At 45.4% G+C, this 13,678-nt stretch overlaps 1 protein-coding gene across 6 annotated transcripts in view; it reads right to left on the bottom strand.

The window, feature by feature from the left end:
* The window catches only part of ARHGAP21 (Rho GTPase activating protein 21), a 141,667-nt gene that overhangs the window by 31,867 nt on the left and 96,122 nt on the right, over positions 1–13,678 (bottom strand). For 3 of the 6 annotated variants that reach the window (XM_040434403.1, XM_040434405.1, XM_040434409.1), the window contains exons 7-8: positions 11,455–11,484; positions 8,636–10,484 (exon numbers count right to left, since the gene is read on the bottom strand). In XM_040434403.1, the coding sequence (XP_040290337.1) occupies positions 8,636–10,484; positions 11,455–11,484 (1,879 nt within the window). Of the gene's footprint in view, positions 1–8,635; positions 10,485–10,783; positions 11,024–11,454; positions 11,485–13,678 lie in introns of those variants that run through there. The other 3 variants (XM_040434406.1, XM_040434407.1, XM_040434408.1) reach the window with 2 other exon arrangements.

Genomic DNA, 13,678 nt, shown 5'->3' with positions numbered 1-13,678 from the left:
AATTGCATGCAATTAAAAATTTTGTATAGCTACCGATTTATTCATTAAAATGTATTTGAATAGTGCCACTTAATTTCTTATTTCTTTGTCCTGCTCACTGAGATGGCCACACATGCTCAGTTTTATCCTTCAGCTGCCTCCTGGGTTGTGATAGGTAGAGCATGGACACGCCTCCTGAGCTGTGATAGGGAGAGCATGGACACGCCCCCTGAGCTGTGATAGGGAGAGCATGGACACGCCCCCCGAGCTGTGATAGGGAGAGCATGGACACGCCCCCTGAGCTGTCAGCTTGCTCTAAATCTAGCAGAGCAATGATTGGGGAGATCTCTGGATCCATGAGAGGTACAGGGCTGGTTCTAGCTTTGTTAGAGATTGTCAGACTATATGATGTCCGATTTTCATTTTTAACATTATACAGGAGATAAAAACTGGTTAAAAGTTAGAGGGGTTATGTTCTGATTGTAATTTTTTTATTCTATTCTCAATACATGGTTATGGGGGCAGCCGTGTTGTACAGGTTTCTATGGACCATGTGTCTTTTACAGCAGACACTTAGAACATAGTAGTCAGGAGATGACTCATTTGTGGTCATTTATCAACCTCCTATGCCGGAAAACGATCGTAAAAATGTTACAAACCTTAGGTTTGCCCACTTTTAAATAGCGTTCGCGCAAAAGTTTTGTGCAAATAGAGTTTGTACACTGTCTTTACCACTTGCCAAAAAGGAGGAGTAGCGTGGGCCCGTAGATTTATCATCACTTACGGCAGTAAATGATGAGGGAAATCTATTCCAGCTGTGAGCTCGCACAGATTTCATTCTAGGCGCACGCACTGCCAGGGGATGGACTTAAGTTATGATGAGGCGTTTCACAAATTAAGTGCATCCTCTAGAGCAGGGGTGCACAACGTTTCCTGGTTGGGGGCCACATTGCCAGACTGAACCAATGACGAGGGCCGAAATAAAAATTTAAAGGTGTATTAACAACTGAAATATTGTACTTATGGCATATTGAACACACATTATATACCATTAATGTCTAGTTGCACTTCCAGGACTCCATCTAATGGGAGAAATACATGAAAAATACATGTGAGCAGCCACAAGACATAGGCATACATGTCTGTTAGAAGATGGTTGGGGGCCGCACAGAATGGTATCAAGGGCCGCATGTGGCCCCCGGGCCGCAGGTTGTGCACCCCTGCTCTAGAGGCATGGGGGGGGGGGGGGGATATCAAAGCTCTTAGTAATTGTCCCCAATTGACTTCTATGAGAATGTGTTGTGGGCATGCTAAGTGGTCTCTGCAGAAGTCATTGTGTAGGGAGGGGGATTAGATAAACTGTGATCATCATCTATTGTGAATGGCATAATCCTGTGAGAGATGCCTGCTCCCTACTTCCTCCTCATTCATATTCTAGGCTCCTGGTTTACCAACATAGTGTCCCCCTGTAGACAAACACCACGTCCCTCCAAGGGTAGCCTGTTTAAAATTCAGGAACTACTACTACAATATTGTACCTGAGGTGTCACAAATTCAGGAATGTAGTGCTAAAAAATTTTTTTTATGAAGGGTGTCAATGGCCATTAATGTATAGTCATCAATGACCATGCAGGAGAAGGATACGAGCTCCTTCTTTTCTGTCATGTTTTTATTTTCTTACATCGTAAACGTGCACAAAAATATAGTTATGATTAATGTTTTTTTCCTGTCGTTGTCTACCTGATGACGTTCAGACCTGGCTGCAGGAAAGTGACTCAATGTCCCGCAGACATAAACAAGGTGCGGAGGGAGATGAACCTTGTCACACACTGAGCAGAGGTCTAGGATTTATCTCGCAGTGTCAGATTTATGGGGGTGCAGTCTCGAAAAATGTCTAAAAACATCCACCACCTAGGATACGAACGTCCTAATATCCGAGTCTAGTCTAGACTGCAAATTTAGCCCCACTGTCCCCATAGCTTGTGTCTAACAAAGATACAGTGGTTGGTGGGAATACAATGGAGACAAAAAAAAATCGGACGAACGACTTTCATCCTTGGATACAGACAATCATTGCCCCATGTAAAACCGTAAACCAGCGCCATTCAATCTGCTATATCGTTGATCGGCACTAGTTGTGGGCAGACTATCTGCCTATGTAAATGAACCCTTAAAAGGGGTTGTCCACTTTCCAGTGTGGACAACTTCAATCTCAGACAGAGGGTCTCCCTCCTAGCAGACCATTATATAAAAGCCCTATGGGGCACCCAACATAACCATTGCAACCAGTGTCCAAGTTTGGCAACCAGTCAGAGCCACATGAACTGGTAACCGGAGTCTTCACAAACAGTAGATGTAAGCTTAGAGTGCATATAAATGACAAAGTACACATAAGTTTCTGCATCTTCTCTCTGTAAAATAATACTTTCTAGATGACAACCTCCTAAGACAAACACAATGGAAATGACACTGTGCAGAGTAAACACCTCTGCGTTGACACGGAGAAGGGAGGTGCAATATTTATTCTAATGGGAGATGGCAAAATCGTGATAAGTGCCCTAGCTCTACGGAATAAAAGTAAGACGCTGAGTGAGTCTTCTGTATACACAATGGACTTTGATTTGGTACTACACATGGTGGGGGGTATTTACCGATAGAGATCACCAGGGAGGTGCAGGTGGCACTGCAGTGATGTGACCAGGCCAACTGCAAAAAAGGGCCACACACCTGCCTGTCACCCATCTTCCAGGACTACTTCAGACCGCTGGGGGTCCAGTCACTGTTCCCGAGAACTGGAGGTCCCTGAGCAGTACTGTGCATGCGAGTCCACCTCTCCATTTCACTTCTATGAGCTCACCATCAGAGCCCCAGAAATCAGACATTACTTACCCTGTGGAGAGGTGATAAATGCTCTTTGTGGGATAACTCTTCAATGTATGGGCCACTGTGCATGGAAAGGTGAGAAGATAATCTTTTGCTGCATTTTGATCATGTTATTTATCTCTCGCCCTCCAGAAAAGCTCCTCAAATGCCAACCAAACGTACTCTTAGGTACAGTCTGAGCATAGGTGATGTGGGATGAAGTTCGGGTGACAAAGTCCTGCCTCTCTGTACTGAACCAAAGCAAATTCTCAAGTCTTTTCTAGACTCACTATAAAGATTGGTTGGATAATCAATATGGCCACCAGTATACACCTTCAACTTGGCGACTCTATTCCTGAATAACCAACAGGTCTTCTCACCCATCAAGTTGCTTACATAGGCAGTTATCTAAGCATTACCATCTTGCTATGCGTCTATCAGGAGCCTGTGAAATTTGGGCAAGTACCCTGGTGGAAAAAGTAATGGTGGCCATATTGGTTGTGACCTTTTTTTTCAGGAACCGCTAACAAAGACGACCTCGAAGAGGAAATTTTAGCTGCTAGAGAGAAGTTGATGATTCCAGGACTTGGGCTGTACTTCGTTTCGGTCTTTTTTTTTAGGGTGTAAAGCTCTTTTATGTTCTGCAGATGTGGAAAAAATAATAGGAAACGCTGTTATAAGGGACTGTATATATGTAGACGTCTGTCCCTGAGGGCTCTTGAACATAAAAGGTCATATGAGTTTCTTGTGACCAAGGGATGAGCAAGTGTCCTACAGTCGGCTGCAGATGTTCACCAGAGGTTTGAGAGTCGCATCTAAAAACAAGATGGAGCAGTTTAGGTCGTGAGAAGCCCTGGCAAAGCAGTTTCTCCCGCCTGACACAGCCGAATATCAAAACGTGAAAAAAAAAATAGGTGAACAGGCTACAACGTAAAAATGAAAATACACACTCCAGGAACTTAAAATTCAGTGGGAAAAAATAAATAAAGTCCATCTTCCCGACTACCGTAGATGCAAATTTTTCCAATTATTCATGTTGGTGACAAATTAAACCTGTTTCTCCACTTTGGCTTACTTCGTTCATGCAAACCTTTTTTCAATAGTCTCTCTTTGCTGTATCGACTCAAGCACTTTAGTTGGAGCGGCATGTAGCAATATACAGAGATAACAGAGAAATGGTGGATGAACTAAGGCTGACCATACACAGAAGAACCTGCTGATTTCAGAGGGATTGGCTGATCATAATAAGGCGTATAGTGGTGCCCCGAAATCGGAAGGGTTGGGCATGCTGGATTTCACTGTCTGATCCAACTGTTCTCAAGGGAGATAAGCCGCTGCCTGTGGTCTCTGTGTGTACATATGGGGAGAAACAGCTGTCCGCTGGCTATCTAAAGTGCATGGCCAGCCTACCCTGACACTTGAGGGATTATCTACCTCTAGGTGCAGGCATCCTGTCAGAACTAAAAGGGGTATACTGGCACTATAAAAAAATAAAATCACCAACAAAAAATAAAAGTAGCTTACACCTCGCCAATCCCCCACCTCTGTTGATCTGATAGTGCGAAGATTCCTGGTGCGCTTATCTGCTTCAGACTTGGCACTGCAGTTAACATGTGAACACCCATGCCGCACCCATACATGGCCCAATGATATGGGTTCTATTCACCTGAAGGGGGCCAAAATAATATTTTTTTTTTTTTTCTTCTTCTCCCCTACGTTATTACACACATCCACACAAAGTATACAGCAAAATAAAAATAAAAAAAATACCGCTCAGTATTTTATTTTTAAACAGAAAGACATCTGACTATAGGTCTCAGAGATATTTTACAGCTTTCCTTCAGAGGTATACTTCAGGAGGCCCTTCTGACATACACCTCTGATGTAGGCTTTAAAACGTGATGGTAACAGAGCCCGAGATGCTTCATAGACAAGACTGTTTCCAGGTAGCAAAAGATGATAAAAAAATACAACAAAACAAAACATTTTTTGCACTATAAGACGCACCCTCCTCAAAGGTAGAGAGAAAATGTCAGTGCGTCTTATGGGGCAAATACTAATGAGTGCTTCCATTATGGAAGCGCTGATTAGTACAAGAGGATCGGAAAGCAGTAATGCAGCGCTCCCCGGGCTCTGTACTCACCTCTTTCAGGTCCTTGACTGCGCACAGCGTGAGGACGTCGGCGTACTCTGTGACCTCATGCTGTACGCGTCGGGTCACACCATAGTATGAGGCAGGAAGAAGGAGGGAGCTGCATCCTAGGAGCTGCGTCTGGAGCAGGAGGCAAGTTGATTTTATTTAATTTGCTCTGAGCATGGGTGTCTGATCTAAGGTCTGGGGGTCATTCACTTTGGCGGTCTGATCTGAGGTCTGAATGGGGGGGGGGGGTATTCATATTGGGGCTTTTAACTGAGGTCTGATTAAGGGTCATTCACATTGAGGTCTGAATGGGGGTCTGAGCTGAGGTCTGATTAACATATTAACATTGGTTTTCTATTCTGAGGTCTAATGAAAAAACTTCTTATTCTCCTCCAAAACCTAGGTGCGTCTTATAGAGCAAAATATGGTATATATATTTATACACACTGCAAAAAAATAAATCCCCCCCCCCCCCCCCCAAACTCGATTTCATATTTCCTGTCTATATAGTCAACGGCAAACACCGACTTATTCCCCTCTAGCTAATGTGCTGCTTTCACTCTACATCAAAGTCAACGCAAACTATACATTAGGAGGGAAGACAAGAGGTTAACCCGCTAAACCAGTCATCGCTTTCAGTTTGTACAAGTGAGTGGCATCCCATCAGTGAGAGTGAATTCACCTTTATCTCCTATGGCCCGGAGCCAGAACGCTGCGGAGCAGACCTGGCCCACATCCCTGCCTGTCACACGCAATAAATATTTCTCCCTAAACAAAGTCAAACCCCATTTTTCTTTACGCAATGTTTTATCTCTATGCAACTGCACAAGCCTGTGCAGGTCAAGTGGTGCAATATGGAGGAACCCAAGCCGAAACTGTAACAGACGTGCGCCGTGTCCACGTGATCATCAGCAGGCGTGTGCTCTACCGTCTACGGACCGTACTACGAAGTACCTGACATTTTCACAGACTTCTGACACGTCATAGCTACAGGTCAGTAGTTCGGACGGGTAGGTTCTGGGTGCGGAGAGTCCCACCATTTGCAAAAACAAGAGCAGTATTTAGCATAGAGGTAAATTTAAAATCTGGATACCAGCAGTGTGCACCCCACACCTTTCTCAGCGTCTATTGTAGAACTGCCTATTACTGTCTGCAAAACGGACATTAATACGACGTGCTTATAGTTTGCGGTTCGGCCACGCGGATGCAGACAGCCCGGGTCTGGGTCCACAAACGGCAACATCAGTGCATAGCCAACCTTACCACCAAAACTATCCAAAAGTCAGCCGAGAAAGGCACATGAATGAGTATACGGGTTAGGGCTCATACACACAAAGGTATTTTCTTTCCGTGTCAGTTCAGTTTTTTTTGCGGACCGTATGCGGAACCATTCACGTCAATGGGTCTGCAAAAAAAAAACAAAACGGAAGTTTCTGTGTGCATTCCGTTTCCGTATGTCTGTTCCGCAAAAAAAAAAAATAGAACATGTCCTATTATTCTCCGCATTATGAACAAGGATAAGACTGTTCTATTAAGGGCCAGCTGTTCTGTTCCGCAAAATATGGAATGCACACGGATTTCAACTGTATTTTTTGCGGACCGCAAAATACATACGGTCGTGTGCATGAGGCCTCATACACGCGGCAGCTGCTACACCAAAACCATTTTCTACTGTTGGAGTACAGAATGTAGCCAAAAAAAGCTGAATGTCAATTCCACCTCTGCTACATCCGTACAAAAAGCATGTATTATGTTACCCATGAACACTGCATATCCAAGACATACGTGATAAACGAGTTAATGTGTAGGATGAACAATTGAGGCTGACGTGGTAAGACGCCCGCATGGTGAAACACACACTCGTAATAAGCAGCGCTCACGACTTGTAAAACACACAGAAATAATGCACAGTGTGGGCTGCGGCACGGTACCGTAGAAGACCCTTCAGAAACGTCTCCTGAAATGACTGCAAGAACCTCCCCAAGTAATCACAGCAGAGAGGTCTTGCTTTACAGCACTGCTGATCTAATGGGTATAACAGGACTGGAAATCATGTCATTCATGAACTCAAAAGATGCCCATGTGCACATAGACAGTAGGTTTCATCAACAGAAGGGTGGACATGGTCACGGCTGGTCAATGGTGGCAGGCCAGATGACGGCGACACTGACTCTAGGAGTCCACAAACATCTAATAGAGCCAATTATAGAGCAGTGAAATGTCTTAAAGGGGTTGGCCCATCTCACAACTTGGTGGCATATGGCTAGGACGCCATGTCTAGAACAGGGCCACCAAAGTGAAAGAGCACACCGCGCATGCACAGCATGCTCTCCATTCAATTCTATGGGAGTTCGGAAAAGAACTGAGTGAGCACGATCAGCTATTTCCGGAAGTCGCATAGACGTGAAGGGAGAGAGCACTGCGCAAGCACGGCCACCTCTCCATTCCCCTCTATAGGAGTTATAGAAATGGAGCAAACGAAGCGTTGCTGAACTTGCGCAGTGCACCACTGTTCACTTTGGGGGGACTATTCTAAAGAGAGGTGGGAGCTCCAGATGGACACTGGTGGTAAATCCTAGCAATATGATACCAAAGCACGAGCTGGGCCAACCCCTTTAACGCTTACCTGTCCTCAATCTGACATGGTCTACCCCTGCCACACGGGCCAAGATAATATAATCAATAATTAAACATTTGAGTCATATACAAGTGCATGGCACAAGCAAATAGCAGATAAGCGTCTCAGGGATAGGGTGCAACCTACACATAATATGGGTCGTGTAAATGAAGCCGCTTACGCAACAGCCTTCTGGGTATACATCTAGGCACAAACGCGGTTTTTGCTTCTTCTTGAAGATTGCCAAGTAAACGGCTCATCTTGAAGAAAGGCAGAGATCTACCTGGACGCTAATGATGAACTGATAAGATCTCACACAGGAAAGGCAGCCATGAATCAAGGAATAATCACAACTTGGGTGCATGTCATTCCTCCTTCCAGAGAAGATCCACCGTTTAGGATCACATTTAGGAATTGGATAACTAGTACTTCATCTATAATATCAGCAGTAGCAAATTCCAGTTCTCTATTTAGTGGAATAACGCAGCCATGTTTTTTCTAATATTGGACAACCCCTTTAGGCAGATGCCTATGGACCACTCATGCGCTAAAGGGGTTGTCCAATATTACAAAAACAAGGCTACTTTATTCCAAAATATATATATATATATATATATATATATATATATCCCCCCACACCTGTCCATGGTGGTGTCTGGTATAGCAGCCCAGCTCCTTTGAAGTGAATGGGTCTGAGCAGTCATACCCCACACGACCTCTTGACTGGTGTGGCGCTATTTTCGAAAAAAAAAAAAAAAAGGCAGCCATCTTTTTCTAGTCCTGGACAACCCTAAAGTCCAATTCATAAAAACGCTGCTGAAAATCTCTTGATGTATCCATTAAACAGAGGCCATTATTGCCCACAGGAGACGGGTGATGCACTCAGGCACTGCCGCTGTTTAAGGTATACATAGGGAACAATCAAGGAACATCAAGAAACATCTAGTTGTGCAATTTCCAATATAGAAGTGAGCAGTGACCATGAATAGCAAAAAATTCAAGAAGTTGAAGATAACCAGCAACGTTCAATAACCTACCTATGAAGGGTATGGATGCTAGAGAATCCCCTGGGGAGCTGGAACCAGATGCCTTCTTCTGTTCTATACTTTTTATTTTAACTTCTCTCCGGGCGTCGTTGGGTAACCAGCAGGTTGCGTCAGTCACAGGCTCCTGCTCATTGACGGCAAAAATGTAGGACTGATGTCGTAAAGGCTGAGGAGTCTGGCCGCCAGACGGAGATTTATCCCTTAAGACCACGGGATCCACAGAATCAAATTCTGCAGCAGAACTATGGACTGTTGTTGTAGGGCTTATCCCATTCTGAAGGTCCATGTTATCGGAGGTAGCTGAGCTGTTTGTCACCTGCTTCGCAGGTCTGCCGGGAATCGGTGAAGAAGCAGCGATGGGAGATTTGATAACTGCATCCAGATGTAAATTATGGGCGGCCTCGGCTGAGGATGTTTTCTGCTTGTTTAACGGCCCACTTCTACTTATGTGGTTCACCGCTTTTTGGTCTTTGATGATGGAATCATCTAAATTTATGTTAAGAGAAAATGGTTTAGGTCCATAGGAAGAAGTACTTTTTACAGAATTCGCTTTAGTGAGTGGAAAGTTTGTTCTTTCGGAGACAGGTGGCCGAGAATTTGAGTATCTGCAAGAGGAACTCTGAAAATTTCTCAATATGGGAGAGCTTTTAATGTCAGTAGGAACCTTCTGCAAAGGATGTGCAGAGCCCAAAACCCTACGCCTATGATCTGAACTATATACAACGGGTCCTGCAGGAAAGTTTGGGCCTCTAAGGGACATATGAAATGAATGCTGTCTAGATCGATCATAAATACCCCGCCGGTCATCTTGTTCAGTAAATCCAGTCCATTTATAGCTGTGCTTTCTTTCACCATTTGCATCACGAGGGTCACTGCCATAGTGCTCAGCTTTATTTGTAAGGTAATCACAAGACCCCGATCTATTGCCCCTGGGAATGGCGGCTGGTGACGTTAGAGTGTCTTGGGAAGCACTACGGGGCCACTCTTTCCAACCTATGACTGGGTCTTCAAGCCTTTCCTGAGAAGCGCTCCGCTGCCTGATTTGGACAGACTGGGGGACCCTGTCATGGGATGTACTTCGGCGACGGATCTCAACTGAAGAACGGATAGGAGAAACTTGGCTGTAGTCCGTTGTGTTTTGAGATGCTGCTCTAAGGCTGTCCAGTCGCTCCTGTATAGTTCTATGGCCATACATCTGCATACGTCTGTTGTCTATGTACTCTCTGTAGGTTTTGTAATTTCTCCAGTCTATTTGCTGGGGAGAACCTGAAGCATAATGATTAGTAGGAGATGGCGATTCCTCACCTGGGACAATTGCCCTAGCACTGCAAAGGGAGTCAACATGACCTCCATAACTTGGAGGTTTGCTTTTAAGTCCAGCGTCAAGCTGTCTAGTTGCCATCGACATGATGGGGGGAGCTGCAGAGGGTGGAGACGTGGTCCTTGGTATGATGATCGCACAAGGATCGACCCGATGTGAAGTGCCGGCGCTATTCGGTCTACTTGAGGAAAGCTCTACCACCTTCCCAGAAGGCACGATAACAGTTCTTACAGCTTCATTGCAGACGCATACAGCAGTGTTCGATTTCACAAGCTCGGTTGGCGATGGAGGCACTTGGATTTCCACTCGGTGGTTTCTGTCCGGTTGTGCTGGCAATCTTGCCGGCCGAACAGTTTGCTTAGCCAAAGATGTGCCTTGAGGTGAAACCTCAGCCGGTTGGGCCATCACCGAAGGTGCAGATTTTACACGGGGATAACATATAGGTGGAGGTTCGGGTATATAATGCGCATTGCCGCTATAGGCGTCATTGCCCTTCAGGTAAGCATCATGGGAATATGCCTAGATGGAGACAAGGAACAATTAGGAAATTATAAATAAAAAATTACATTATTGTACCGTGGAGTCACCTGAAAATGTAAAGCTGTTATATAAAGCACAAGCCTATACTGGTCTTATTTCCATCGACATGACAAGGGGGGAAAAAATACAAAAATACATAAAATCAGCCAAGCTTCATGCAAAAATAACCAAATTAATCGCATAAGAGCTACACAGGTTACCCCAAAACGTATTTAGTTCAGTTATGAATGAGCTTAGGACGAGCACAAATCCTCCTATCACAATCGTAGGGACCTTACCTTGCGTCGCAGCCTTAGGGACTGACTTCTCCGAAAAAGTGTTAAACTAAATTTGGCACGTTTTACCCAGCTCCCTTGCCTATCAAAATGCACTTCAGCAATCATGGCAAAAGCAAGTCTGACCCCCCGGTTAGCAGAGAACCGCAGGCGCTGGAACGTACAGTAGGACCATCTCCTAAAAGCACACTAAATAGAAAGGTTCCTGTACTGAGCGATTAAGCCGACTGCAGCGCCTGCCGATGCAGCGAGAGGAAGAAAAAAAATGGAAGTGTCGTCCTTAGGTATTTATACAGTACAGGTGTGGTATCGTATTACAGCCCGTGACATGCTTACCGCAGGAGAGCCCAGCCTGCTGGCTTCTTCCTTGCATTCAGAAGGTTATAAAAGCCAACGTGTGCAACCATAAACCCAGCAGAAAGCAGGGAACGCAGGGCGAGGCTGTTAACCTGCTGCAGCACAAACGAGGCTGCACAAAACCAACAATAAAAATACACACAAAAAAACAACAACATAAGAGTAAAATAAAAATGGACAGCACATGCACATCCAGTTACAAGGCACAGCCATGAAGCGCTGCTGGGAACAGTTCCGGTGTTAACAAGCAAGGATGTCAGACATATTAAATGAAAATGTAACGTTCCATAGAGCGACATGGCTTCTGTGCATCTTACCAGAGCTGTGATATCCTTTGGAAACTGCAGCTGGGCAGGAAATAAAGCATAGTAAGGAAAAAAGAAAAAAAAAAAAAAGCTGCTTATTGGTGTAAAAGACTGAATTATGCCGTCATATCGATGCCAGCGAGAGAGAGCTAAAAATACATCTACGCTGAATTCTGTGGAAGGTACCAAAAGAACGGACAGGGCGGTGGAGGAGATTATTCATTTCCATTTCCTCTAAGGCTGCAGGGTCTCGCACAAGCAGATGTCACTGTATGGACGGCTCTGCTGGAGGAGGAGGAGGAGGCCGCCTGTGCTTATGGACATGTCTTCTGCAACATGTAGGTAAGCCTGGCTGGCAGGAGACGGATCCTTCTCTTGCACTACAGCAATTAAGGCTCGCTCTCTCCCTCCAGAGCGTTTGGCGGCGCAGCTTATAGATGACGACACGGATGCTCTATTCTGCATCCCAAATAGTGTGGCTTCCCATACAATCATGAGCAGGCGCTCAGCTGACTGCTCGCTGCCCCTTCTCCACATTCCAGCTAAAATTAGAAAGACGTCGCCGAGATTTCTTCAATGCATACATCCACAGGGAGGCTTTTCACTCTGGGTGGATGGCCTATACATACCGCGCCAGCTTTAGAATACCGCAGCCGGCAACCTGCGGCTCTCGTGTAGGGACTACCATGGCCGATACGTGGCTTTACAATTACATTTTGCAAAGAAAGCAACATTTTAGGGAAAGGCGAAGGAAATTATTTCCAAACCGTTATTAGCAGTCATTTGTGATCGCCCGGTCTCGGTGGAGATAACAGTCCAAATATCCTCTCCCATGGACAGAACTTATTAACAACTGCTTTTTGTTAGAAGGATCACCCAACAAAAATTTGATCACATGGAGTCCTACAGCTGGGGAGTCTGGCAGCAAGCATACAAATTCCCTACAGCGCACCCGCAGGAGAAATGAAGCATTACATAATGTCCATTAAAAAACAATGCACCGTCCCTGTAACGTATGGGTCTGCTGAGTCCTCCAAAACGACAGAATATCTGGGCAGATTACACTGCAGATACCTTCCTGCAGAGACACCACAGAGCAGCTGAATACTATTCTCTCAGACCTGGCTGGAGAACGTACCCGTGAATGAAATGGGAACCATAGCGCCTTTCAAATTGTAGTGGCCGGGCTGGGTTACTGCACCTCAGCTGTAGTAAACAGGCCGGACCACTACACTTTGAATGGAGCTGTAGTTCTCTCCCCATTCACAGTGCTAACAGCTGATCTGTGGGGATGCAAGTTGTTGGAGCCTCACAGTTTGGATATTAATGACCTGTCCTGCAGATAGGTCATCAGCATCGGGAGCCCCCTTTATAGGGCTTTGTATTACAGCTGTAACCCCGCTCCTAATTGCGCTGGCGCACTTACCGTGCCAGTGCAGTCAGCACTGTCACAATGCCGCAATAGTCTGTAGCGGACAGCATTTGCAAAGACTTTTCCCTTTAGAGGAACCGGAGCAACAAAATTGGTGGACCTACCCTTTAATTTAAAGGAGGTATCCTTTTAAAAAAAATTAAATAAATCTCAACATGCCCACAGTGCCCAGACTTAGGGCTCATGTACATGGCCGTTGCCCGGCTGTGTCAGTTTTAAATGGGTCGCGTGGAACAGAGTGGGTCCGTGTCCGCTGACGGCGGGCACACAGTTGGCGCCTATGCATTGCGGACCACGCAGCATGGGCAAGGCCGGCCCGGCACACGTTCGTGTGCATGACCCTGTACAAAAAGAAAATTCTGACAACATATTCCGTGGACTCTGCTCTAATTCCGTTGCGGGCACTTCTGGGACCACATGCTGTACGCGATCATAGCCTGGTTTCAATACACAATGTTCGCAAGTTGTGTCTGCGCAGGCAGGTAGCCTCAGGCGCAGACAGCTCATAGTGCCCAAGTCTGCCTGACTGCACAGGCGCAACCCCCGTACATTGTCGGTTGAAACCAGGCTAGAATGACGTGCCCTTCTTAAGTCTAGGCATGGTGGGCATGTTGAAATTGAAAAAAATAAAAATAATAATAATGAATAACCCCTCTAAGGAACAAATCCAACAGATGACATATTAAATATATAAAGTCAATTCAGAACAAGAGGCACAGCAACTGTAGAGAACGCATCCATTAAATCAGGATGAGTTGGATTAAATGGACTCTAATCTCACAATGAACTGCGCACTCGTCACAC

Source organism: Bufo bufo, chromosome 5, assembly GCF_905171765.1.
Source record: "Bufo bufo chromosome 5, aBufBuf1.1, whole genome shotgun sequence".
NCBI classification, from domain to species: domain Eukaryota; kingdom Metazoa; phylum Chordata; class Amphibia; order Anura; family Bufonidae; genus Bufo; species Bufo bufo.
Note: the sequence above shows the minus strand (reverse complement) of the source record. Positions and strands in the feature narration are given on the sequence as shown.